At 39.6% G+C, this 27675-nt stretch overlaps 1 protein-coding gene across 1 annotated transcript; it reads left to right on the top strand.

The window, feature by feature from the left end:
• Positions 1–347: 347 nt before the first annotated feature.
• On the top strand, positions 348–27050 carry ANXA11 (annexin A11). Its single transcript, XM_068688516.1, has 15 exons — positions 348–494; positions 12782–12866; positions 14006–14130; positions 15569–15946; positions 16434–16521; positions 16935–17029; positions 17446–17559; positions 18634–18724; positions 18842–18921; positions 19083–19139; positions 20091–20184; positions 20956–21051; positions 23748–23806; positions 24450–24572; positions 26793–27050. Exons 2-15 carry the CDS (start codon positions 12791–12793, stop codon positions 26850–26852), a joined length of 1536 nt encoding a protein of 511 aa, XP_068544617.1. The 5' UTR covers positions 348–494; positions 12782–12790; the 3' UTR covers positions 26853–27050.
• Positions 27051–27675: the final 625 nt, after the last annotated feature.

The following is a 27675-nucleotide window of genomic DNA, read 5'->3' as shown; positions in this document are numbered from 1 at the left end:
TGGTGCAACTCGCCAGCTTATTTTTAACGCAGGAGCGGCTGAGGCTCCCTAGGAAATGCTTCCCGTCATAAATACCGCACGTTGGTCTTTTTAAAATAAAAATGAAGACTTAAGAAGTTGCACTTGCCCGTGCTCTTGGCCACGGCCGGTGCCGTGAGGCGAGCAGGCGCTCTGCTTGCATTTCCCCTCACGCACGCCTGTAAACAACCCTTAGGAGCCAACGCCCTCCCCTTTTACTTCACTTTTATTTATTTGTAACTCTTTTTCCACAGAAGGCTGAAACCCCGGAGTTCTAAACAAGAACCCGAGCCCTGCCCGGGGCAGGCGGCCCCCCTCAGAGGCCGCTGCGTAGCGCCCGGCCCCAAGCGGCCGCTGCCCGCCCCCGGCCCGGCCCGAGGCGGGGCGGGCGGGCGGAGCCCGGCGCCGCCTGCAGCCGCTGCCCTGCGCCACCGCCACCGCCTCGCAGCGCGACCCGAGCCGCTCCGGGACCCGCGGTAGGAGCCGGGGGCAGAGGGGTGGCGGGGGGCCGGGGGGACACCGCGGGGGGCCGGCGGCACGGCCCGAGCCCGCCCGGGGCTGGGGGAGCGCTGCCGGGTTGCCGGGGGGCGCCGGTCCCCGCGTAGCGCCGGGGTCGGTTTGTTGTCAGCTTCTGGTTTCGGTGCGTGCGGTGGGGGAGAAGCCGACATGGCACTGCCGGGGGAGCCGTGCCGCCCTTTCCTAGCCGAGCGTCTCCTCCTGCGAGCTGCTTGCAACGTGCGTTACTTTTAGTTACACTGCGTGGCCTTCAAGTGTCTGAATACCGGAACTGTTCAGCTCATGCTAGATCTTAATCGTTGGTCAGACCAAAAAAAACCACAGCAGAAACGTCTCCATATTCAGAAAAGAAGAAGTCTGGAGCACTGTCAAGCCCCTTCTGCAGAAAGGCAGGCTGGGCAGCAGGGAGTGTAGCACACCATTGTATAGTGGGGTATTTTCCCCCTCAGTCAGGTTCCTGGGAGTTCCTGGAAGTCTTTTCCGGAGGAGGAGGAACAGCTAAGGGGCACATCTGCTGCAGGAGGGAGTGGCAGGAGAGCTGGAAGCGGCTGAGGAAAGAATGAGGACAGGCGTGCTGACACAGGCTGGCTGACGTGAAGGAGAAGAAAGGAGCAAGCAGGTTGACAGCAGGGGAACAGCCGCTGCTCAATGTTTTAAATGAAGGAGCTGGTTACTGAGATTTTTCTTGCATCCATCTGAAAGGACGGTTGCTATGGGAGGTGGGGGGTTCACTCCTCGACCTCACTCCCACCTCACCAGCACATGATAACTTGCCGTAGGATGAGTCCGTGGTCTGCTGGAGCACATGTGATAACGCCAGAAATGCAGCGCTAGTTGAAATTCGAGTTCACAAACTGCCACAGCTTAGCTATTGCTGTAATTTCCTGTCTTTGGAACTGCTCTAAAAGTCACATGGACCACTCTCTTCTGACTGATGCACCAGATAATTTGCATTGGGTGTTTATCCCAGCCTTACCCAGGTCCCTGTGGCAGTTCTGTGGGTGCTCACCTTCCTGAAAGTGCTTTTGTGGCTACTTCTGCTACTTTTCCCTGCCTCCAAGCACTTAAACAAACAAACAAAAGCAATATGTAATAGAGGGCCTACGCAGATTCAGCATGGTTTGAAGGGCTTAATGATCTTGTATCTATGTCAACAATGATATTTACGTGCGTTTATCTTGTCTGACCTTGGTATGACATCAGGAGACAAAATATCTCTGTGAATCCGAACTTAGGATTCCCATCCTAATCATCACACTAATTTGTGCCCTATGTCACTTCTTGAGCTTGTTTTTTATAGTCTCTAGAACTTCTGAATTATCAGAGTGAAAATTCTGTGCAATGCAAATAAAAATTAAAAATTATGGGATGGGGATATCATATAGAGTTATATAGGCAAGGCAGTATATAAAAGAAAAAAACATTTTAAAGACTAATATTAAATAATTCAGAATAAATCATCTGCTCATTGGCTTACAAAATGGCAAGCCGAGGATTTTGTCTGATTTGAAACCTACAGGATGTTGTTTCCTAGAGCTCTAGCAGGTTTCAAAAGATAGAGCATGTAGAGGGTCTGTTATATATTATTGCATTATTCAGAGCCAAGATCCGATGAGATGTGGTAATGTTGTAGGAGTTAAGAAAGGAAGCTATAGTTGAAGCAGAGATGCACTCAAAAAGAGCAGGTGTTTTTATGGTGACTACAGAAATAGCAGTGCTTTTTTTCTGAAAATTTCATTTATTTTTTGTCAAGGCTCTGTCATTACAGAAGCAGCAAAAGCATATTAAGAATCAAAACAAAACAAAAAAAAACACAGAAGGCTGCATGTTTATGCTCGGGTGAGTGACACTTCCACCAATTTGCAACTTAAATTGTTGCAGTGTGCTGAAACAGAGGTGGTTCCTTTCCTATTGCTGTTGCCAGTTACTTGAAAGCAATTGTATTTGCATATTAAAATACCCAAATTTAGAAGGGGAGGAGGCGCAATCCAGTGCTGAACTTGGTGACCCAAAAGTGCTTGGGGGCAGCTGAGGGCTGTCTTTGGAGCAGCTTCTTAACCTGTCTTTGCCATTTGTTCAGCCCCAGGAAGAGTGATCTGCCAGAAACTCAGCCTGGGACCCCTTAGTCTAGAACTGTGTTTGGTGCCAGGCTTGAATAACCTGGAGTAACAATGAGTAACAACCTCCAGAGAGTTGGAGAAAGTTTCCCCAAAAGGTAGCAGTGTTTAAGAGCTCATCATTTTTCTAAGCCACAGTCTTAAAGTAAAACACCCAGGTTTAACTATCTTTTTTTTTTTTTTTTTTTTTCAGAAGATAGGTAAATGTTTTACATGGCCTCCTCTTTGAATGGATCTGTGGGTGTTGTTTTGCTTAGTTTTGCTTGTTTGTTTGTTTTGGGGGGCTTTACATTTGTTTGTTTCAGTTTTACTTAGTTTTAAACTGTAAACTTTAAATATTGCTATTGTGATTTTAATTTGCCCACTTGGGCATGGGTGAATGTTTTGTCCTCATCCTCATCATTGCACGGTGGTGTAAAAGCTGAACTTCCTTCAGGCAGTTCCCTGAGCTGGTAAGAACATAATGCAATACCTGCTGCAGATGACAGATAAACAAACCAAACAGCAGCAGTAAATATTTGCAGTGCATTACTTCTGTTGTTGCTTCACATTTGTTCCAGATCTTATCGAAGCCCACTACAAAACCTTGATGTGAAGGTAGATCTTGATGTGAGGTTGGGGCAGACGCAGAGTCAGTTGTGGGTCAGAGTGGAGGCTTGCTGGGATCTTTCGAAAAAATATTATCTGGGTGTGATGACCAGGCAGCCAGTCCTGACTGTGCTTAGCAGCTGTTTTTTGTGTGTGATATGCAGAACTGTGTCCATACTACTCAGCTGTCCCAGATGCTGAGTCTGGACCAGTGCTAATCATCAGATCAAAGGAGCTCAGACCGAATAGGCTTTGTGTGCTTGTTCTCAAAGCCAAAAACCCACAGAACCCCACAGCCCAGCTGTTCATTGCGCAGAGCAGGATCATGGTACTATCTGATGGGCAGCAACTGCTCTTTCTAAGAACAGATACACGAGAAATGGAAAGAAGGCCTGCCCAGATGTTGCTTCCTCTTTTTCTTGATGCATTGGTTGTTTCAGGAAGAAGACACTGGTTTATTTGCTTATAGGGAAGGTTAAAAGCATAATTGTTGAAGAGGAGGCTACATATAAAGAGCCCTTAAAAAAATGTAATGGTTGTGCTGTCTGTGACATCTGTGTGCTGCTTCCAGACCCAGCTTGGCTTTGTGCAGAGCCCACGGTGGCCACCAGAGCCCCAGCCAGCCCAGGAGGAGGCTCTGCTCGTCCTCTATGGGCTGGGTGCTGCACCCATGCTGGAGCATTTGTCCTTGGTGTAGGAAACTCCTATATGTGTGTGAAATGTGTGTCAGTCCTTTACCATAAGGCATTTACTTTTTAAGGCTGTTGTGAAATACCAGGTTTCTGTTTTTTTACATCAAGTTGTTTCTTTCTTGAATATGTCAATTCCTGTACAGAGAAACTGATCAGCTGAAAATCAGTAGTTCTTCCTGGTCAGAAATAAACCACGTGTGCCCACTTGCTGACTGAGATGAGTGATAACTTAACAAATGTTTCTGGACACCTCTGTGTGTATGCCCTTCAATGTCTAGAAAGCATAAAAGCAGTCGCCCTTAGGGAAAAGTTGATATGTTTGCAAACTCGTAGTTTCCAGCTTTTGAGATGGGGGAGTCCGAAGGCCACCAGCCTGGTGCAGAGCACAGGCGTTTGGTATGCAGTGCAGGTCTCACATGTGCAGCTTTTAACAAATGTCCCTTGCAGGTCTCATAAGCATGCTTTTCTTTGAGGAGCTGTCCCTTTAAAAGCTCAGTGTTGTTATTTGGCTTCCTTTGCAGCCTAGACAATGAAAATGCAGGAAGTGTTGTCAGAGGACATAGTGGAAAACTTGGTTCTTCCTTTTGTTTCTGTTGTCTCTGAAGAGCACGGAGCCCTAGGCTTTTATAGCAGGGCCGCTCCTGGCTGTGCACTTCGGTCTTGCACACAGCAGCTAATTACACATCAGTGGCAAGAGATGAACAGTTAACTGTTCTTCTGGTAACTGCTTTAGTGTACTAAATACTATGCTATTGCTTTAGTTCTGATGGCTTTCCTGCAGAGTGTACTTCGTGAAATGGAATAATTAGTATTTACCTATTCTGGCTTTCACTGAAGATGCAAAAGTTTGTCTTGCATGGTAAAACTTAAAATAGATGAGTATAAATCCTTGAGGCATTAGTCAGTTGAGAACATAACTCAGACTATTTATAGCATGACTGTTCTTGCAAGAAATTATCTTATCTGGCAGGTTATGACTTTGAAATAGAACCTCATTCTGTTATTTCTTCAAACATGTTGTAATCCTATTTTGGTATTCCTGTTTTGTTGTGTTTTGAGGATGGTGTTGTGATATCTGTACTGTCACACGTGTTTTGACTGACTGCACTGTAAATATTCCAAAGAAAACACTGGAAGAGAGTGCTGCAAAAGGAAATGCTTGGTTCGAGGCAGAGCGGGAGGCCAAAATGAAGTTGATCTGGAAATAACTCAAGTTCTTTGGGTTTTGTCTTGAGTATGTATATAGAGACTGGTAAGAAAACCCAGGGATGCTTATGATTTTCCTAGAAAAATGTCAAACAACATGCTAGGGGAATAAGTGTTTAACTACTTAAGTGTGACCTTCATGACGATGCAAGGTATGCTACCTTTTCTCTTTCCCCCATTGTCTGTTCTTTGGACCCCAAAGATGAAGGCAGGTGTTACGTTGACATCGTGGGCAGGCCTGGTTGTGCCAGCAGCTAGAGTATGAACTACTTGCCCATTGAAATTTTGACTCTTTGTGCAGGATATGGCTCTGGAGTTGTTAAGGAAGTGTACCTGGGGGACCTCAACCATTCTGTGATTCTATGACTGTGTGAACTCAGAGATCCCTTCTTACCTAAATTATGATCTGTGAAATAGAAAATCTGTACTGGTGCAGGTACCATCAATGCAACTGTTTCACTGTCTTGAAGAACCTTATTTTGGTCATATATTCTCATTCTTTCCTGTTGCATGGAGAAGCATTTCTAGTGCTGTTTAGATGACCCTTTAAGTAGTGTTAAACAGTACAAAATATTTGAAACAGGTTAATCTTACACGTAATTTCAGTTGTGAGCAGTGGTTTTACATTTTAACTTCTCATTGCAAGAGGTTTAGTTGCAGTGCATATATTTGCACTTTTGTCTAGAATTGGTGACAGTCACGTCAGAATCTCCTGGTAGTGTAAGGCTGTAATGATGTGCTTCGTGCTTCTTACACATAACTAATAACTGGAAATCATCAGTCACATGAATGTTCTTAATTAATGTTTGTACAGCTTTGCTGTGGCTTATGGGTCTCTCTTTCCATTCAGATTTGCTTTGTTGGACGTAGCATCTATCTTCTGCTCTACCCTTTTTTGACCAATGCTTGTCAGTGCTGCCTTCTCTGTTGTTTTTTTTTTTTTTCCCACTCTGTTTGCTGCAGCAGATCAAAAAAGGTAGTTTTTCATGAAAGGAAGTGTCTTTACAGTGCTATTTATAGTAATGCTATTGAAATAGATAAACAATCACAAACAGCAGTGCTCCTGACTTGTAATACTAGCAAACAGTTCATATTTATAGTTTTAAAAAGACACCTTTTTGGAGTTCATTTTACATTTTGCCATCAATTTAGAGTTGTGGGTGTTGGTTTATTTTTTAAAGTAATGTATTTTTGCAGGGAATGGATGATGTGTTAGTACTCCTTAAATATGCATTTTGGGTGAAAACTGGAAAAGGTTCATAAAGACGAAGTATGGGTTGTATGTTCTGTGTAAGAGGTTTCTAGAGTTTTGGCTGAGATGAGCTCAACTACATTAAACCTTTTTGGAAGGCAAACCAATGCTGTTACCAGTTTCTTTAAACAGATTGGAAATGAGTGAAAAGCTAGTCAGGGAGTCACGTGCAGAAGAGTTCAGAGAAAGCCATGTTGCAGGGCTCTTTATCTGACAGGATGGATGAAGAACATTAGAGCTGGTGTAGGAGAGAACAACTGCTGTGCTGCAGCGGGTAAGCAAGTCCAAGATAAATCTTGCTTAGACTGCAATAAGGCAATGGCAGGTAGCTAATGTGATGCTGACTGTGACTTGTCCTTGTTTTACAAAAGCATAGTGGTGGATGCCCTAGATGACCTGTGATGAAAATCCACAGCATACTGTAAGGTGTCCAATTCTGTTGATTTCATGGTCCAGGATCAGGTTCTGAGCAGGTTTGCACAGAGGAGTCCTGTAAATTATAGCTTTAGGCAGCCTTTTGTACTACATCCTGGTAATTAACCTGGAAAAGGAAAAGGCCAAGGGTTCACCTTTACTTGGTGTTCCCTGGGAAACAGTTGTAATTAAGCAAGTTATTTAGAACAAATATAGGCCATGATATTTTCACAGTTTTTGCCCTCAAATTATTGGAACTTGGCATTGTTGGAGACTGAACAACAGCCACTAAATAAGTTACAGAAATCCATTTGTAGGCCTTTTCTGCTGTGCTGTGGCTTACAGGAACTTGTTTTAAAAATTATTTTGGAAAATGTATTACAGATTACAGTGTCTTAGAAAAAGCTCTGTTCCCCCCTTCCTTTGCAAAACAAGCAGGAAAATACTCCGGAGCCTGAGCAGTTGTCTTGCACCATGAGGTGAGATAGCAGTATCCACTGCAGCAGTACAACCTAAGATCTTTAGAGTTTGTAGGTGTTACTTTAAGGATGAACACCGGGAGCGAGGAGATGATTGTAACAGTATTTGTTCTATGTTTTCTTCAAGGTGCTCCTTTTTCTGTTTGTGGGTTGGTTTTGTACTCTTTTTTCCCTCTTGTGCACTGCTTCTTTTATGGCTGAGTAAACACAGAACTTGCTGTTCCTGTATCCTCCCACGCAGTATTTGTATTACAGGGTGGACTTCTGAATCCTCTTTTCTCTGTCCTGTGTCACTGCTTTATTGTCAGCAGGCAGGTGTCCCACTTCACTGACAGTTCTAGGAAGATGCCATGGATGTAGCAGCATAAAAGTTGAGAAGGTGGGCTCAGAAGATGAAAAGGAAGCACGGTTGTGGGAGTGGTCAGGGAAGTTAACTTAGAGGGGTAAATATTTGCTAAGTTAGAGAAATGGCCAGCAGAGACGTGATGACGTACAGAAGAGGTGGTGATCATGGAAGCTCTTGAATGCGAGCAGTTGGTGTGTTTGTGGATCTAGTTTGCCTGGAATCAAACCCATATGGAAAAAATTTCCTGTGAAAAGACTTGGATAAATATAGCATTCAAAAGAAGCAAAGAGACCTTTTTCATGTATAGTAACATTTTTTTTTCCGAGTGCTAATGAGGTTGGCTTTCTCAACTTCAGCTTTACTGCTAAAAGGCTCTTTTATTATTTTTTTTCTAATCTGAACAGAATCGCCCACATGGGATTAAAAGCAAGCAAAAATCCTTCTAAGACAAACAACTCCTGTCCCATTCCTCCCCACCCTCCACCACCAAAAAAAAAAAAAAAGCCTTTGTCTTAAATTTATATGTAAAGCTGTATTGAAAAAGCATCTTGCTGTTTGTTTCAGTGTACTATCATTGCTATGTTTACACTTGAAATAAAAAGGCAAAAAAGCAATCGGATAAACAGCACAATTATCTATAAAACTAAAAATAAATAAGTGCTCTAATAATTTGAACATCAAAAATACACTCTTTGTAACTAATAAGCATTAGAGATATGACTTAGCTATAGGTTGGCTTTTTTGATCGACTTAGTAGTAATTGTCCTTTTTATTTTCTTTATTTTAGCACCATGGTTGTGCTTACAATATAAATTACACTTTAATCACTGCAAAAAAAGGTAATTGAAAGAACATTGCCAACAGATGACAATTCTGTTTTGCTTTCTGTAACGAAGCATTCATTCTTATTCTTAAGAATGCTTTGAAGCCTGGATATTTTTCCTAGGATAAATTAGCAGGTAGTTACAGCCTGCATTGGAAGATTATTATTAAGGAAAACAAAGTAAACAGTTCTGCTTTCTGTTGGTTTTTGAGTTTTTAAGATCAGCTGCTATTGAGAAATTTGAAAATAATGCCCTCTGTGCCCTTTGCTATTAAACACATGTCTTTGCTGTGCCAATTCTTAACCATTATTCAGCTTAGGTGAGATTTTACCACAGAAAAGGGCAGGAAACCCAGCAGCTTTGACTGATGAAGCTTCCTTGCAGTCTTGCCAACCAGTTTGAACTGTGTTTGTTCCCTGTGTGGGGTTAGAATTTAAACCTCTTGTAGCTCCCATCTTCTGCAGGCAAGGCCCGCATGTGGCACGTTCTCCCCTGTTGCTCTGTCTCTTGCTGTGTCCTCCTGTGACAGGGCTCCATGCTCCTGAGGCCATCCCTGGTTGAGGTGTGTGTAAATCAGGTGGTGAAGGTGAAGCAACGTGCTGTTCCTAGGGAATGATTAATGAAAAACACGGTCTGGAGGCTGTTACTATGGCAGCAATTTAACAAATGAACTTAACTACCGTATCTCAATATATGTAGGGGAAGAGGTTTAGCCATACCTGTATGTGCTTCATCCTGGCTGTCAGGAAGCACAGTGATCTGGGTGGTGCTCCCTTTCAGCTCTGTCTTCTGTACAAGGGTGTGTGCCACACAGTAACCATAGGGAGTAACAAGGTGATGCTGCAAGAGCCTAAGCGAAGACCTTGCAGAAAGACTTGAAGTTGGGGACGTACTGCTTGAAACTCTTCAAGGTGTTTTCTTTCCTAGAGCGATTGAAGGTTGATGGATCTGGGGACAAAAGGCAGAGAGATGGCTTCTCTTCCTGGCCTCAGACAAAGTCTCAACCAATGGTTGCCTTTGACTACCCATCATGTAGCTGAACGCATAGAGCTGGGATTATTTTTTTTATGCCTTTTGACAACATAGTTCCGTAACATACAAGTCCTTGCAAGTAGAGAAGAATGCAGTGTGAAACGGATAAGGTTGTATTTCATTATTTCATTCTTTTTGTAGCAGCAGCAGCTACCTAGAAATGTGGCAGTGACCAATTAAGGATTAATTCATTGTGATTCACATTTCAGTTCTGTGATGAAACTGGTGAGGAACACCAATCTGCCTTGGAGGAAGTCATCAACTTGTCTGCCAGTGTGGAGCTTGGTTGCCTCTCCGAGTGGTTTTTGGCTGTGTAGTTTGCCAGCTTCTACTGGAGTCAGCGTAGAATTGGAAACTCTATTGGTGTTAGCAAGTAGATTGGCCCACTGTGGTATCTGTCATGGTATTCCTCTTAGTGTCTGGTTCGAGCTAACCTCAGCTGTCTGGTGTCCTTTGGAAAACCGATCCTGAGGCCTCTCTTAGGACAGACCTTCTCATGTGCATATGACACAATCAGGAAAACAGACCTAGCTCCAGGTGCAGTTATGTCAGGTGATATAAGCCAGAAGCAATTTATTTAAGGTATACTTAAATCTTTGAAGGAAATGTCCCACATTAAATCCTGAATTTTCCAAGTCTGATCTTCGAGTTACAAATTGGTTCTCTGCATAGGTCATTCACAGATATTTAACACTTGGAAGGTACAGAGCTGGGCAGATGCTTCTCTGCATGTTCCCATCCTTCCAGATCTCCAGAGTTTGCACAGCCTGGGCTGTCTCTTTGTACTGGGTTTATGTGGCAAGGTTTTGGTAGCAGGGGGGCTGCAGAGGTGGCAGTGAGCAGAGCCCAACAGCTGCCCCATGTCAGATCAGAGCCAGCTCCAGATGCTCCAAAGGGATCTGCTGCTGGCCAGAGCGACGTTGGGTGGGCCTCTGGGAGAGCAGGTGGATGAAAAAGAAAAAGGCTGCTGTGCAACAGCAGCTGGGAGAGAGGAGTGAGAAAATGAGGAAGGGGTACCTGGAAGAAAGGGTGTGTGGAGCTTTCTGTGGCTGTGGGGAGCTTCCAGCTCCTGGGTCCCTGCAGGGCTAGAAGAGGACATGGGCTGGGGCTCTTGCATCCATCCTGTAGAGCCCTGGTAGCTCTCGGCTGAGTGATGAGGAGGGCAAGGAGAGCAGCGTGTCGTGGTGTGGTTGTGTCTGTGGCCCACGCTGTGGCTGTCAAAGACTGCAATCAGCAACCAGAGCAGCCACCTCTGTTGCATCCCTTGCCAGGAGTAAGAGCTGTAATAAAGAGCAGCAGCCACCTTCCTCTGCTGTAGGCAGCCCCTCTCCTCTCAGCCCTTGCTCACCTCACTGCTCACCTACCAGACTGCCCAGTGCAGCAGGAGATCATACTGGAAACCAGTGCTGAAGAGAATATGAGAAAAATACTTATCTTGTTATACGGAAGATTTTGAAGCATTTGGCTAAAATATAAAACATTCCATGAGCCTTTTCCTTTTAGATACCGGTTATGAACAATGTAATGTTGCCTAATCTCCAACCCATTCTTCCAAGTGAACATGCAGAGTTAGCCCATGGGGTTTGCAGGTGCCTTTGACTTCCCTGGACCTTTCTTGGGGTTTAACTGTGGGCATTTGTGATTGACAGTTCACTGATCTAAATAGCCTGATGCTGTAAAACATAAGCAGGTTTGCCAGCTGCACATCCTGCTCGGCCTGCCCGTGTGTGAAGCTGGGGGAATTGTTAATGTGTTACAGCACTAAGAGGAAAAGGACCAAAGGTGCTGGTGGGGTAATGGCCATGCCCTGGCTGAGCCCCACCTCTCGCTGCTGTTTCTGTGGGGAAAGAAGAATGAAGAGATGGGATGAATGGAAGGGGCAGTGCTTAGATTTGCATGCATGGAAATCTTTTTTCCAGATACAGACATCCTTTCTAGTTTTACTGTTAAAGGGTGTTTTTTTGTTGTTGTTTGTTTGTTTGTTTGTTTGTTTATTGCTAAGAAATATGTCTTTGTATTTATTGAGTCTGTTAGATGCTTTATGCACCGAAGTAGAGGTAGGACAGTTGTAACTTGTAGGCAGTTCTGTTTATTGTAATTTCTGTTAGTCAACTTCTCTCTCTTTAAATCTAAATGAATACAGTCAGCATGAAGTCAAAACGTTTTTCTAAATAAAGTGAAGATTTCCTAAACACATTTCTGTTTTTAAAAATAGAATTTAAAAGGGAAGTGCTTTTTCATTCCACTGCTGCTATGGAAAAAGAGCTATGCAAGTCGAAAAGTCAACATGATTATGCAAAAAGAAAACAATCCCACAAAAACAGTCAATAAATAAATAAATAAATAATATTCCACAGATGAAATCCAAAACACAGCAAAATAGGCCGTATACAAAAGGGCGTGCTGTAGAGGAAAGAGAGGAGAGGAAAGAAAAGAAAGGGATAGTATTTGCACAGCAGTTTAAAAATAGACTGGGAATTGTCACTGAAATAACCTTGAAAATGCTAAAGACTCAACGGATGCTTTTCTTGATCTGAAACCAAGCTCCTTGAGTTACTTTTAGCATTCATCCTGATAATTGCTGTGTTAATTATAAGAATTTCTGTACTCTGGTATCTCACTTTATTTTTTTATGTAGGTATTCTTCCTTTTTGACACTTCACTTCTCTTTTTGGACAGTAATGACTTGGTACATTTCTATGCTGACAGAGGCAGTATCAACTCCGAGAGATCCAATTAGTTTTAGTGATCTTATCCCTTCAGTAAACCTTTCATGCTTACAGCACTGCCATAAAGCATCAAGTGTATCCTTTCTGCTTCTTACTTTGACCTTGCACTTCTGCAGACATCCATGTTTAAGTGCCTTCTGCCACTTTTCATAAAATGATTCATTTGAAGATGTCACTTGTTTGTCAGCTGATTTTTCTACTCTTGAATAATAAAGTTGTTCTGTATAGGTTGCAAGCTTGTTGACTTGTTCAACAGTGCAATGAAGTAAGCATTTTCAAGTGATGCATCCTTAATACAATAGACAAGGCGAGTTAATAAGTTTCTCTTATTAACTGAAACTAATGAGAGAAATAGTCTGATGAGTGACTGTACAGCTGGTTAGATATCTGAATGTATTTATTGGCCCAACAAAAGGAAATGGGAAGAGGTTTTGCCAGAAAAGCCTCTAACTTGCACAGTTTATATCTAAAGATTGCTGACTGGCTGCTGCTAACACGTTGCCTGTTAATTTTATACGTTGTAGTTAGTGAAGCATTACAGAAAATAACTGTATCATATATCTTTCAGATCTTTGCAATGAGTTACTCGGGCTATCCCCCAGCAGCCCCAGGATATCCCCCAGGAGCACCGGGATATCCCCCACCAGCCCCAGGTAAGTTGTTCGGATAAAGTCACCGTTAAGTGATGATGATGGCCCTATCAAGAGTGGAAAGGTGGAATAAATGAAGAAGAAGACTGAAGGATTTTCCTGGCCCACTTCAGCTTTTTGTGCTTTCTCACTAAGTCCTCTTGTTTTGTTTTGGTGGTGGTTGTTGTTTTTATCTTGGCTGGTGATTCTGATTTACATGAGTGCTTATATAAGGCCCATTTTAATTCATCTCACACAAAGCAGGTAAAACTGGTAGATGGTCATCGTTTTGACCCAAACCAATAAGTGTTAAGGAACAGTGTCCTGTCAGTACTGGGTCATGTCAGTACATGGTCCCACAGCTGGTGAGAAAAACGAGTAACAGGAGAAACGAGTTGCACAATTTAAGACTGTATCCCACAAAAATTTATGACTTGAGTTATGACAATATCCCAATTCGCTGTTCTTAGGCAGACAATTTGTTGTATATGGAAAGGACAGAACTGTTGAAAACGATATTGATTATACTAATACAAAACAGATTAAATATGTAACTACTAGTTGTTATGTGGGGGAGCTATATGTTGTCATCACATGTAAATGGTGAAATGTAGAGTTATGCAACCTTACGCAAGAAAGGAAGGCAGTGTACTGACTGAAAATCACCAAACTAGCCTATTCCTCTGCAAAATATTTTGACTTGGGGTGACTGCTGTGCTGACACGGCTGTGCTGCTGTGTGCAGCCAAGTAGTTTTGTTACTCAGGTTGCTGTGAATGTGCTGTGTCGTGCTCTGTAGACACCTCTCAAATTAACAGCTGAAGAATTAATATCTTCCTATTGGAATATCCAGACAATTCGTGGTTTGAGAAGCTACGTTGTAATCAGAATATGGTGTTTACAGTATTGCCTCCTGATTGTTAGCCTCCAAATACATTGTTTTAAAGAGGAATGTGTAGATTAAATGGTAACTATTGTGGTTAGAAGTATCTGTGAGGCTTCTCTTTATATCATAGCTGTACTGTTAGCATGTAGCTCTTCAGTTGATTTTCCTTCGCCCAAACTTCAAGTGTTAAATATACATTACAATAGAAATATAAGTAGTAAGAAATAAGTATTAAAAGGTGTAGATTTTTATTTCAGTGTGGCTGTGTTTGATTTCAGGTGGCAGTCCTTGGGGTGGTGCTGCCTATCCACCTTCCAATCCACCTTCCAATCCACCTCCAATTGGTCTGGAAAATGTGGCTGGCTATGCCAATCAATTCAATCCAAACTACATGGCTGGAATGGTGAGTTTGCTTTCATTTAAATATATCTTACCTTGACTTCCTTAATTGCAAAGATGTGGTTCTGGCCTTGCAGACAAGTAGTTTATTACAGGTTTATTTACAGGTTTATTCTGAGTTCTCTGACTTTGTCTAGTCTGTTTAAGTGCTGAGCATTCAATATCATCTGTTGAAGAAAATGGTTGCCACAAGCTGTTCCTTATTTCAGGAAGGCAGACCACTAGCTACTGTTGGCTTTAGAGCCTAACTTCCAAAGACATGGACGTATATGTAATAAAACTTTGCTTTTGCTATGCGGAGGTATAGGGGAACATATGATTAACACTGACTGTCCATTGTTAGTATATTCACATTGACAAACACAGTTCTGCTTTTGCTTATTACCGGAGTTTTGGCCAGTTGATTAAGGAACATGGCTCTGCAGTTGAGGTAAGTGATTCATTCCTGAAAAAAATGGAGCATCAGCTGTATATAATATAAATACATTACATACATATGTATGTATATTTTAGGATCTCTTAAAAACAATAACACTTAACAGATCAGCAGTAAAAACCTTTTATATTGACTGAAGAAAATGTAGACATTTCCAGTATGACTTTTTTTTTGGCATAGGGTAGAAGTGAGTGACACTTCTGACAATTTAATCTTCAGAAATCTGTTATACTACATAAAGAAGGCACACTATACAAAGACATTTGCATCATAGATGCATTTCTGAGGCAGTGATTAAATGAAATCAGCAGTCAAAATGAGATACTATTTAGGGTGCACATAACAATATCCACAGCTACTAGGTTCTGAGAACACTGCAGTCATCAAATGTCAATCCTTCTCGATCTTCTGTAGAAGATGGTCAGTGTGTCATGTGAAAAGGTGATATTGCGTGTGGATATTGTATGGATCTCTACGTGGCAGTTCCTGCAGATGTGTTTCCTAATGCAATTCAGGAACTCCTGCTAGTTTTAAGCTACTAATGCATGCATCTCCCACATGAAATACCCAGGGGATGCTCACAGTGGATCTCTGCACGCAAATGATGATGTGGTAATGTAAGGCAGCCATGGACAGAGAAGAAATAAGCATAGTTTTGTCTTTCTGGGATTAATGTGCGTAAGTTTTTTGTAATAAGACGTGTCTAGCTATTTGTGCTTTCCTGAATGAGTGGAATGTAATGCTAGATGCAGTGGGTAGGTTATGTAGATGTTGATTTTGCTTCTTGATGTAGGGCAGCTTACGGTTAAAGAGACAAGAGTCAACTGAATGCAGTTTTTTCCTTTGTGCTTGCCACTAAAACCTGATTATTGCAAAGTTCCTTTGCAGATCCAGAACCGTGTATCTGTTTGGGGGTGGAGGAGGGAGATTTATCGTGCTAAGCATGTCATTAATACTCAATTGTTTGTATGCCTCTTGTCTCTTGCTTTATTTACTGTAATTGCAGGCATCCAATATGGCAGGGACTTTTGGAGGGACAAATGTACCACAAGGCATGTATCCTCCAGCACCTGGGGCTTTTCCACCAGTCCCTCCAGGTGGCTTTGGACAACCTCCATCAGGACAGCAACCCTCTTACGGGATGTATCCTCCACCTGGAGGAAACCCACCATCAGGAATGCCATCTTACCCAGGATATCCAGGCGGCCCTGTGCCGGGTCAGCCCACACCACCTCCTGGTCAGCAGCCTGTGGGCTATCCGGGACAACAACCAGCAACTTACCCAGGGCAGCAGCCCATGCCAAGTTACCCACCAGGCCAAACCGTGAATCCATCAATGCCCTCTTTTCCAGGACCTTCAGGCCCTACAGTCTCTCCTGGAGCAGTAAGAACATTCAGAGCTTTTGTTTTAAAATGTGACTCTATGCGTTTTTCTATGTTTTCTTTATGTATGTGAGAGAACACGTAGAACTGAAAATGTCATGAGAAGAAGTTTGATTGAACAGGGAGATGCAAGCAATATAGGCATATATGATTTCAAATAAATGTTCTACTACACTATCAGAGTAGAAAGATTTGGCATTACTTCAAATTTCATTAATTTTGTTTTTTCTTAACTTAATTATATGTAGGTGTATATGGAGTTTCATTAAACCGTAATTAATTGGACGGGAAATTTAATATCATCAAACCCTTTGGACTTTATATTCTATCATCATGTAGGTATAGAAACAAATTGCTGAGGTTCTGTTGAATTTGCTGTCTTGTTTTTCTAACAAAAAATAAAATGGTAGTATTTTTTTTTTCCTAAATAGCAATGTAAGGTCTTTTACTGGTAATACTAATACGCAGTTTAACTTTTATGGTTTTAGTATGGAAACCGAGGCACAATCACTGATGCACCAGGATTTGACCCTCTGAGGGACGCCGAAGTGTTGAGGAAGGCCATGAAGGGATTTGGTGAGCAGTCTGTGGATTTACAATTTAATTTAAATAGAATTGTAGCTTTGATTCAAGACTGTCTTTTGCCATTGCTAATATATGTATTGAGTGGGCTAGTTCAAACATGGATGTCCTCAGTTATTCAGAATTATTGGAAGTGAATTTGGACATAAAGAACTTCATGAATTTGATATTTAGTAGTTTGTGGTTTGGCGGTTTATTTATTTATTTTTTGTATTCTCACTGCGTTTGTGATTGGGCTTGAGCAGAATTTGAAGTTCTGTGATTATATACAAGAAGAGATGTAGTAGGTGAGTTAGAGACATGTATGTCCTTCAGTTGAGCTTGACAGAGGTAGAATGAAATGGAAATAAAAAGCTGAATTCTCACGTGACGTGCATGCTTATTCTCTGGTGTCTGTGCACATGCAGGAACTGATGAGCAAGCGATTATAGATTGTCTTGGAAGTCGTTCAAACAAGCAACGGCAGCAGATCATCCTGTCCTTCAAAACAGCTTATGGAAAGGTAAATACATCAGAAAAAAAAAAAAAAAAGAAGAAGAAGAAATAAGGACTATATGACTTTATCAGAAAGAAGTCAGTAGTGTTTGGAAAGAAGGTTGGAGGTTGCTTACGGGGAAGATAGTTCACAAGTCCATAGCCTGTTTGCCTGCTCTTGATTTGCATGCAGCATTTCAGATGAAATATATAAAACAGTTTCTCTGTTAAGTGAATACTTTCACCCTTTTGGTCTGCACAATCTATTTATTTTGATGTTAGTTATTTGATATATGTGAGTATTTGCTGATTTTAATGTTAAGTGGAGTAGCTTTACTTTGGAAATAAGTTATTGATGCTTAACCATACAGAATTCTACTTAAACGTCACAGTTCTGGTGCTTATATTTGTCAATTCTTTTCCCTTCTTTTTAATTCTCATTAGGATTTGATCAAGGATCTCAAGTCCGAGTTATCAGGTAACTTTGAGAGGACAATCTTAGCAATGATGAAGACACCTGTCATGTTTGATGCTTATGAAATCAAGGAAGCTATAAAGGTTTGTGTAGGAGATATCTCTAAGATCTAATCCGTAAAATAAAAGGAATATTTGAGCTGATGCAATTTTTGGTAGTCATTTAAAAGCTTGACCTTACATTATGTCCTCTCCATTCAGATGTTCAGCCCACTCTTTACCCTATTTCTTAGAGTTGTATAATAGTAAAATAGAGAATTCATATTTTCACAGGTTATTTAAATAAATAACCTGCAATAAAGGTGAAGACCATTTAATAGGTTTGTGTTATAACAAAAGCATTAGTAAATAGAAAAAAAGTCAGAAAGTAATTTCTGACAGGCTTTGCAGTTCATTTATTGCATGGTCAGCAAGCCACTGAAGCAACTCTTTTCTAAGCCAGCTTAATTTAGAATTTCCAGTGCCTTTACACTCACTGCTCAAAAACAGCTATTAAAAACTAGGCTAATAAAGATTTGGAGCAGGGTGTACCTTCTTTTTGTTGTTTTGTTTTCTCCACCTGTAAAGTATATTTTCTTAGCACATGTTAATCACTTCTAAAAATATTAAGGAAGTATTGTATATTGTTTCTCTTTAAAGCAATAAAACTATTTTATTAATATTTAAGTTTTAAAATAAAAATGTCAAACATCTGTATTTCCAGACAGCATTTCAATCAAGGTGGAATAAATATTTTTATTGTTGAGTCATTGCATATATTTACATGTTCTTTCATTTAAATTTTAGAGTAGATAGGAGGATGAAATATTAGCTGTATTGTAACTGCAGCTGTTGCTATCTATTAGTGGAAGTTATCTATTAGAATTATCAGATCACTCTTCAATGGTAGATACAATTGATTTGTAAAATGCCTGAAATACAGTGTAAAAGATGACATTTTAAAATGAACTATTGCCTTCATACGCATTTTAATTATCCCTTCAATTTGTATCTTAAATACATATCTGTATCTTGGAAACATACTATATGCACCATTTAACCTACATGCTTTGAATTCACCTTTATCAAGGTGCTATTCTGAATTACGTTTTTTTCCATGTCTTTCACATAAGGTTATAGAAGTAAGACGAGTGTTTTCTCTTTGTGCTTTGTTTTTAGGGCGTTGGCACAGATGAAAATTGTCTCATTGAAATCTTAGCTTCTCGCAGTAATGAGCATATTCAAGAACTCAACAGGGTCTACAAAGCAGGTTAGATTTGTTACAGTCCCATCAAATTGTCTTCATTTTCTGTCTTAATCACTGATGATATAAATTTGGGAAATGAGGAGGGGTGTATGATAATTCGTGATTATGGCTCTCTTACAGAGTTTAAGAAAACTCTGGAGGAAGCAATAAAAAGCGACACATCTGGACACTTCCAGAGACTTTTAATTTCACTTTCTCAGGTACTTGTACATGTCCTCCCATGCAGGTCTCTTGGGAACTTGGAAGCTTTGTGTGTGTGTGTTTGTAGTGGCTGGTTTTCTGTTTGTTTGTAAATAAAAATAAAAAAAGCCCTCCAGCAAAACTTTTGTATCTTTCAATTTTTGTGTCTGAATTCTTTCAGGGAAACAGAGATGAAAGTACAGCTGTTGACATGTCTCTTGTCCAGAAAGACGTGCAGGTCAGTAAGAAATTTTTCATCTTTATTAGTATAGTCAACTGAATAACTCAGTACTCTGAAATGTGACTGTGTCGTTTCTACTTAGTTTTAGTTTTGGACACTGTGTGACTTTTGCTGCAGTACTGCTCATGTTTCAGTGGACGGAAGGGTTATGAAAGGGCCTGACAGAGCATTACAGCTATGGAGCCCCATTACAAAGATGGAAACTCTAGGGAACAGAGGCCATAGTTTTTGGCTGTTATTTCGTTCTGTTGTGTTTTGTTTTGTTTTGTTTTTAATCTCTTTGTTTTTACATGTTGGGTGACTCCATTGTGTTGCTTATTAAGGGAATGTTCCAAAGAGATTTGTGTTAATTGTGTGTGTGGAGGAAAATTTAATGTGTCCAACACCTGCATTAGCTGCTGCATTTATTAAGGAGCTCTGGATTTTTGCAGCAAATAAGGCACTTGGACCTAGTAACTCTTGCCCTTGTTACTTTTTCATTGTGTTTTGTTTCACCACAGAGCAGAGAGAGAAAATCCTGGATCATTTCAGGACACGACTGTCATCTGAATAGTATTGCAATAAGCTTTCAACATAGTATGCCAACAGAGATATGAGTGTCCCAGCACAAGTCTAGGGGTACAGAGAAGAAGCTATACATGAGTCCTACTAGGAAGAATTGTTTTCAGCTACTTCCTAAATAAGTTTTTTTTCCTTTAGTAATCCAGAGCTCTTGCATTTAAGCACTTATGCATCAGTAAGCTAGAATGTCTGCGAGTAAGGCTCATAGTGTGTTGTAGGAAAATTGAAACTAGTTGCTTTTTATTTTGTGCTCCTGTTTTTCAGCAGTACTTAAACTAAAAAATAAGTATTAAAGGTAGGAGAGCTTGTAAGCGAACTGATTTTTAACTCAGCTTTTCAGCTTAAATGCTTTTCTAATTAATGAAACATGAATTCTCTTGTGTTTAGGAGTTATATGCAGCTGGAGAGAACCGTCTAGGAACTGATGAATCCAAATTCAATGCCATTCTGTGTGCAAGAAGCAGGGCCCACCTCAGAGCAGGTAATGGTGCCCAGACCTCTACATAAATATCAACTTGATTCTGTTGTGTGTAATGATAAAAAAAATGTACAACACTGCTATGTGGCCATTTTTCCTCATCTGTAAAATGAGGGTAATGACACCTCAATGGAAAGCAGGATGAATTCCGCTGAAGAAAAGGGTGCACAAGAGCTGTATGTTATGATCATCTTTCTTAAATATCAGAGCTGGTAGAGATCATATTCATTCAAATATTTCTCTGATAAAAGGACTGAGAAATTAGAATTGGTTCAATTTTACATGCTTGTGTGTATGCAAGGCATTTGTATCCCTTCCTTTCCCATCTTGCTTGCTAGTGATAAGGTGTTAGCTTAGTCTGTAGTGGTGTGGAAATGTTTCAGTAACCACATAGCATTTGGAATTTGTTTCAAACTGAGGTACTTACATAGAGGGGAAAGGTGCATGTATGTGGGGAGTGATGAGAATGGCTGAATGTTTCCTCCTTTATTTTATTGAACACCTAAGCTTTCCTAGAAGAATTCCTACTGTTTCCCTTATGGCACTTCTTTGGTGTAGCTCTTCAACAAGGATATAACGAGACAACCTAGAAGGAGCATTAAGATGTGTAAATGGAACAAAATGGTTAACGATGTAGTATTAATTTTTGAAACTTTAAAACTTTGTGAGTGTACTTTAATACCAAGTTGAGAAGCGTGATTAAAACCAAGCCATTCAGCATGCACCAGTGCCATCTCTTTTGTGACACTGATTTCTGAAATCTTATCTTAACAGTTTTCAGCGAGTACCAGAGGATGTGTAACCGGGACATTGAAAAAAGCATATGTAGTGAAATGTCTGGAGATCTGGAAAAGGGCATGCTGGCAGTAGGTATGTGATGTCTTAGCAAGTCTGTTTCTGGTATTACACCAAGACTGGCTTTGATGGTTCCATCTGTGACTCCAGCTAAGGTGGTTGTTCTTTGTAATAATTCCAGTTTTCTGCTTTTTATGTTGAGGTTTCTCTGACCTTGGCTGTAGTTGGTAAAGCAGGCCAATTAAATCACCTCAAAAAGATAGATGAGGCTTTTGCTTCAGGCAGCCGTTGAATTTAAATTTTGCATGTTAAATTTTGAATGTTAAAGTGGGGAGAGAGAATTATTAACTGTACTTGGCATTGTTTTATGAAGTGATGAAAATCTATAGCAACCACTGAGACAACGAGAATGGCATATTTTGAACAGCTTTGGAAATAAATAAAAATGCATTCATTAATGTTTAATTAGATACCTCTTCCTGGTTTTCTTAGAAAGAAAATTTATATTTGATTCTGAAGGGGTTGTTTTTCCCCCCTTTCTTCTCATTGAAGCTTTATTAATACTTTGTTCAGAAGTACCTCCAGTGTTTCTGAAGAGCAAAGACTCCTACCTCAAGTCTACTTTTATCCTTTGGAAAGTAGTCATTGGTTTCCATGGGGGTGGAACAAGCCCTTGAGTCTTTCTGCAGTAGTTGTATTTATGGTGGTCTATACTAGACAAAATCATGCATTTGCTTTTGTCTTGTCTCTCCCTCATGGACAAGATTACTTCTTTGCATCTCCATTTCTTTTTCTGTGTATTATTTTGAATTTACTGTGATATCTAGTGCTGCTTCTTTAAAAGTGTTCTCTTTTGTTTCAAATATGGTAGTGTCAAGAAAAGTGATGTACCTAGATGAAAAGCCATAAATAAATAAAAGAACACCTTACTCTGATCCTATTGAAATAAATAGGAAAATACTATTTTATATCACTGGGAATAAGATAGGAGAGAGCATTTTGCTCATCTGAAACAAAGTTGTGGATTTTTTTCATGGAACATTTATAACATAATCTTTCAAAATGGGAATCAATTTTTAGAAGGTCATTTTTTGCACTCCTGTCTGGTGCATGTGTGAATTATATAAGCATTTTTCTTCCCCTACTTGGCAAAGCTGCCCCTTATAATGACCCAATAATGACCTATACTGGATCCAGATCTATTAGTGTGGTAAATTTGCAGACCTGTTCCAGGGTTCAGAATTTGTCACCTCAGGAAGTATTAATGTTAGAAAAACAGGCTTAGAGAAAAGAAACAGTGCCCCATGTTTGTAGAACATGACCTCAATGAGGAAATTGTACTGTCGGAATTTGGAAGTCTTTTGACTTCAAGGATCTTTGCAGGCACGTGACAGATCTTTCATGTGGATATAGATTCAGAATTGGGTCTGTAACTTTAAAAGAAGTCAATAGCCTTTGGAGGAAGAATTGTCTTTAATATGCACTAAATAACTATTGAATAAATTTTGATTTTATTTATATGTGAATGTATATACACACGTGTGTATATATATAGCATCATTTGTTCTGTGAACATTATTTTATGGAAAAAGAAAGGTTTTCTAATTGAAAATATTTAATTTTGCTTTCTTTAAAGCTTTCTGGATTGTACAACTGGTAATTTACAATAACATATTAAAACATCTTAAAGTGCCAGCTGTGTTTTAATAGTGATCAAGAAACATGCATTTCATCTGTCATTTGTTTCGAAATATATTGTACATACCATTGACAATTGTGCATTGAACTTCTCTCTCTCTCTCACTTATACATTTTCCTACTCAGAAAAGTTCTTTTGCCTGTATAGAATGTGTGTTGCTGTGAAATATACCTATTTAGGTCTAGTGCTTTTATTCTATCTTGCTTTGATACCTTTTTGTGCTGTATAATATAAGTCAGGTGTGATTTGTTTTCTGTGTAGTTTGCCACAGATTGTTTGCATGATTGTTTACTTGTACCCAACATAGGATCAATATATAGATTTTAATTCTCATGTGTGATGAAGGATTCTCATATTACACTGGCTAATATAACAGTAATTTGATTTGGATTTTGATCTTAAAAGATTCCTAATGAACTGTGCTAATTAAATGGAAAAAAATAGTCATTAGTCAATACACATGTCAAGAATTTTTCAAGAATCCTGGTGAACTTTGTGGCTAAAGAAACATGTAACTGACTTTGAATAAAGGGTGAGGTTCCTATTGTAGATGGCTTCTTGTGTTCAGGCATTCCATCCCAGCTTAGGACGGGATTTGAATTTGTTACCCCTTGCAGATGTGTGTCCTAGAATTACTTAATTTAAGAAAAAGCTAAGGGCCCTTAAGTGTGTTCTTCTTTATGCCTTCTGTCCATTCTCTGTGTTCCTTTCAGAAGCAGGAGTCTGGTCACTAGATGTAGAAGTGTGGTTTTTTTTTTTCATTTTTTTTGTTTGTTTGTTTGTTTGTTTGTTTCTAAAGTAAAAATGTAAAATGTAAATGTAAAAGCTATGGCTGCTTCACACCAGATAGATGCTAGTGACTGAAAAGTTTGCTTTGAACCATGAAGAGTTGCAGGTTCTCATTGTTGCAGCTAGTGTTTGGATTAAAAATCATTGTGGTGACTAACTGAAGGGGTGGAAGCTGCAAGTGTATGTTTATGTAAAATTTAAAGCATGTGACTAAGCTTGAAAAATGACCATGAGCATTGATTGAGTAGGAGTATGTGACTTCTGTGGTTGTTTCTTTTTGCAGTTAAGTGCCTCAAGAACACACCAGCTTTTTTTGCAGAGAGGTTGAGGAATGCTATGAAGGTAGGTGTCTGTGATAAGATAAATAAATTTACAGCATGTGTTTTAAAATGCTAGTACAGCTCATTGGAATATATCCTTTAGCCACCTTGGAAAGGATAATAATAATAAAAAGCAAAACCATTATGAATAAGCAGAAGATACTAATTGTTTTCAGTTAGGAGAAGACTAACAAGATGCAGTCAGTATTATAAAAGTCTGAAAATGCCTACCTTATTTGATCCAGTTACCAAAGATGTATGTAACCATACATCAAACAAATAAATTTTTCCATTAGTAAAATGATTAAGAATATGCTTAAGACTTGCTGAAATTGCTATTTTTCAGTAGGGAGGGCTAGCTGAAATGAAAACATAGGTCATTAAACCCACCAAACGTTCTTGGCTTTGTGTCCCTTTGACCCTCCCAACCCTCGCCCCCTTTTTTTTTTTGTGCATAAAAATGACTGTTAGTGTCCTGCCAGTAAATTCAATTTATTAAAGCATGATAGGCCAAATTCTCTTCAAGCTTATTGAAGTCAGTGGGGTTATGCTAATAATGGGTTGGCCTTTTGTGAGGTGATGATTTTTTTGTTTTTGACTAGTGCTGTATTATCCACAGTTCCACATATTATTAATGTATTATGTTGTTGTTTTGTTTGTTTCAGGGAGCAGGAACAAAAGACAGAACTCTGATTCGAATCATGGTGTCACGCAGTGAGGTTGACCTGCTGGACATACGTGCAGAATACAAGCGGATGTATGGCAAATCCCTCTACACAGATATTACTGTAAGACTTTTTTCTTTTTTTTTTTTTTTTTCCTCCTGATATGGCATCCTTTCTGGTAGTAGAACATGGATTCTTACACTCAATAGCTATTAACTCCACCAAGTGTAGCTGCGTTTGGTTTGCTGCATTTCACAGAATCATTAAGGTTGGAAAAGACCTTCAGGATCCATCTGGTCCAACCATCTCCCTACCACCAATATCACCCACTAAATCATGTCCCTAAGCACCGTGTCCAGCCTCTCCTTAAACACCCCCAGGGGACGGTGACACCACCATTTATTAGGGGAGTGAAGTCTGAAGTGCCATGGAGCAGACAGCACTTGGTTTTGTGTGGGCCAGAGATGGGAAGGAAGCCAACAAACGGGAAAGAAGGGAAAATTAGTCCAGAGAGGTTTCAGAGACCTGGGTGTTAGTCTGGTCTCTGTCCCAATCTCCATGTATGACCTTGTAGAAACAACTTAGTCTTCCAAATAAGTAATAATGTTGTAGAAACAACTTAGTCTTCCAAATAAGTAATAATGTTGCTTTACCTCATGTGTGTGCTGCAAAAGTTTAAAGCTTCTAATATGCTTTTGAGAGATTGCCTCTTATTTTCCTTGAAAGTGCAAGAGTTGGAAAATAAACATCACTAGGATTCTTTAGCAGATGATCTGCCCTATTACTGCTGTAAATGCAGCTGCAGCAAGTCAAGAGAATGCCTGACTAATGGGAAAACTTAGAGATGGAGGAAAGTGAGTGGTGCCACTTTCATTCACCATGTAGTGAAGGTGCCAAATCTGTTAAGTCCATGTATATTTCTCCTGTTGTTGACACGGAGGAGATTCAACTAGGTCTTTGGGAGGAAACATGGAGAGATGGTGAAAGGTATCATGTGCACCAAAAAGTATTGATTCGGCTATTTTGCCGGTAACTATGTGGTCTTCCTGGTCATGAGCCACAAAGGATCAACTAGCAGAAGCTTTTTCCAAGTCTAACTCTGTAGTGAAGATGCTCTTTTACAGTGTTTATATGCTCTGAAACCACCAAGGTGTAATTAAGTAACGGTGAGACACTGGTGGAAAAGCTGTATGTCTGCATTTTTTCCTCTTCTGATCTGACGTTATTAGCAATAACCAATTTTAAGTAATTGTACAGTTCAGAAATAGGAACACATTTACACGTATTGGACTGAACTTATTCAAAACACGTTTTCAGTAAGTGTGGGGCATACATGTAAATCCTACCTTTACTCTGTAAAAACAGAGTTAAAAACATCCTTGAAAAGTAACTTCTTAGTTCTTTTCTCTTTGTTCCTAAGTGCATAGCAGTTCCTTCACCACATGTATAAACAGTAATATTCTATGTTTTGCAGACTGTGCTATATGTCTGTACAGGATTTATTCTGATATTTGAGACATCTCTTTGTTCCTAATAATTCTGATCTTGAAAAAAGTTTTCATGGATAGATACACTAGCTGAAACTGTCCTGTGGATTGGCAAGGATTTGCAAGCCTTATCAACGAAGGGTAGTTATTGAGCAGTTCCCAGGAAATGTTTTTTAGTCTTAAGAGCACCAGGCAAAATTCAGCTAGCAGAGCCTTTTGTGATGATGACACTGTTCATGAAGTCTTCTTTTCAGTGCATAGTTGCAGGTACGTTCATAGTGGCTTTCACTGCCTCACTGCCCACAACAATGAAAGAGATGTTCTCTGTCTTGGGAGGCGGATCTTTTGAAGCCAGAGCATCACTTTAAGTGTTTGAACATAATAAAGTGTGAACTTTCATTTGCTGCCCCTTGAAAAAGTATCTATGTTGAGTCCAAGGAAAATGACTTTTAAAAATCTTTATTCCTATATTTATTCTTTATTCCTATGTTTATTCTTTATTACTATATTTCCTGTACCTGTTGCTGAAGACAGCTTTTCAATAAAAGATTTCTGTTGATTTTTTCCAGAATAGGCAGTTGACCCTGTATACCAATTTCAGTTTGTTGAAGGAATACATTCTCCTGTGGACACTTTCCATTCCAGTTATTGAAAGAACAGATCTTACCGTGTATCTTCTTTTTATAAGAGTTAAACTCTTATCTCAGCCCAGGTTTTATCTCTTTTAGTTGTTAGCTTAGCATTTAAGATGCTTAGACCTTATCTTCCTCTCTTTCATTCCCTCCCAACCCCGACACCCAAAAGAAGAAAGCAGAGAACAAGCTCTCAACTTTTCTTTTTCTGGGTTTGTTTCCAGGGTGATACTTCAGGAGACTACCGGAAAATACTACTCAAGTTGTGTGGTGGAAATGACTAAATGGAACACTGAACTTTTCTTCTTCTTTTTCTTTTTTTTTTTTAAACTGCTTTTTTTAGCTTTAAAGAATCTTTTTTTTTTCCACCAAGCAGATGTAATATGAGTTGTTTCTCTTAAAACAATTACATTTTTAAATATAATATTGCATATCTCTTCTCACCAAATAAAAAATGGTCGATAATAAATGAAAAAAAAAAATCAGAAACAACAAAAAAGAAAAGCTTATGTACCATCTGCTCAAGATTCTTTATAGTACCCTCTGCAATCCATGAATGACAAGTTATTTTTCTGCTTATATTATTTTGCTGAAATATTGTGTTTGTTTTCTGGAGCAAAAATCACAGTTGTATGATTTAAGGTTGTTTTATTTTGTATAAACATTATGTGCCATTTTATTGCCAGTTATATATATATTGTATGCAGGAGTGGTTTTGTAATAACAGTAATACGTGGAGAGAACAGGCCTCAAGTTTTTTGTCTAAAAAAGACTGTTGTAAAGAGGTTTTGGTGAGTTCTGTTTTCTTGGCTTGATTTTTTGTTTATGAGGAAGATGTGTTCCACATTTCATTCTCACTAAGGCAACTGTCACAAGGAAGCAGCAAAATTGACAATAGTAAACATTCTGTAGTTAATGTTTGTAAGGTTTTGGATTGTGCCTTAAATATATGTATCTAAAAAGAGATTATAAAATTAAAGCTGTCTATCTTCTAACGTTGCAGACTATGCTTTTTGTTGTTCATGTTGATCTACATGGGAGTGAGGACTTGCTTTATGAATTTTAGTTTTTCCATAGACATTTTCTGTTTGTATCCACAGAATTATT

This window comes from Anas acuta, chromosome 7 (assembly GCF_963932015.1).
Source record: "Anas acuta chromosome 7, bAnaAcu1.1, whole genome shotgun sequence".
Lineage (NCBI taxonomy): Eukaryota > Metazoa > Chordata > Aves > Anseriformes > Anatidae > Anas > Anas acuta.
This window is presented reverse-complemented; position numbering and strand designations above follow the sequence as displayed.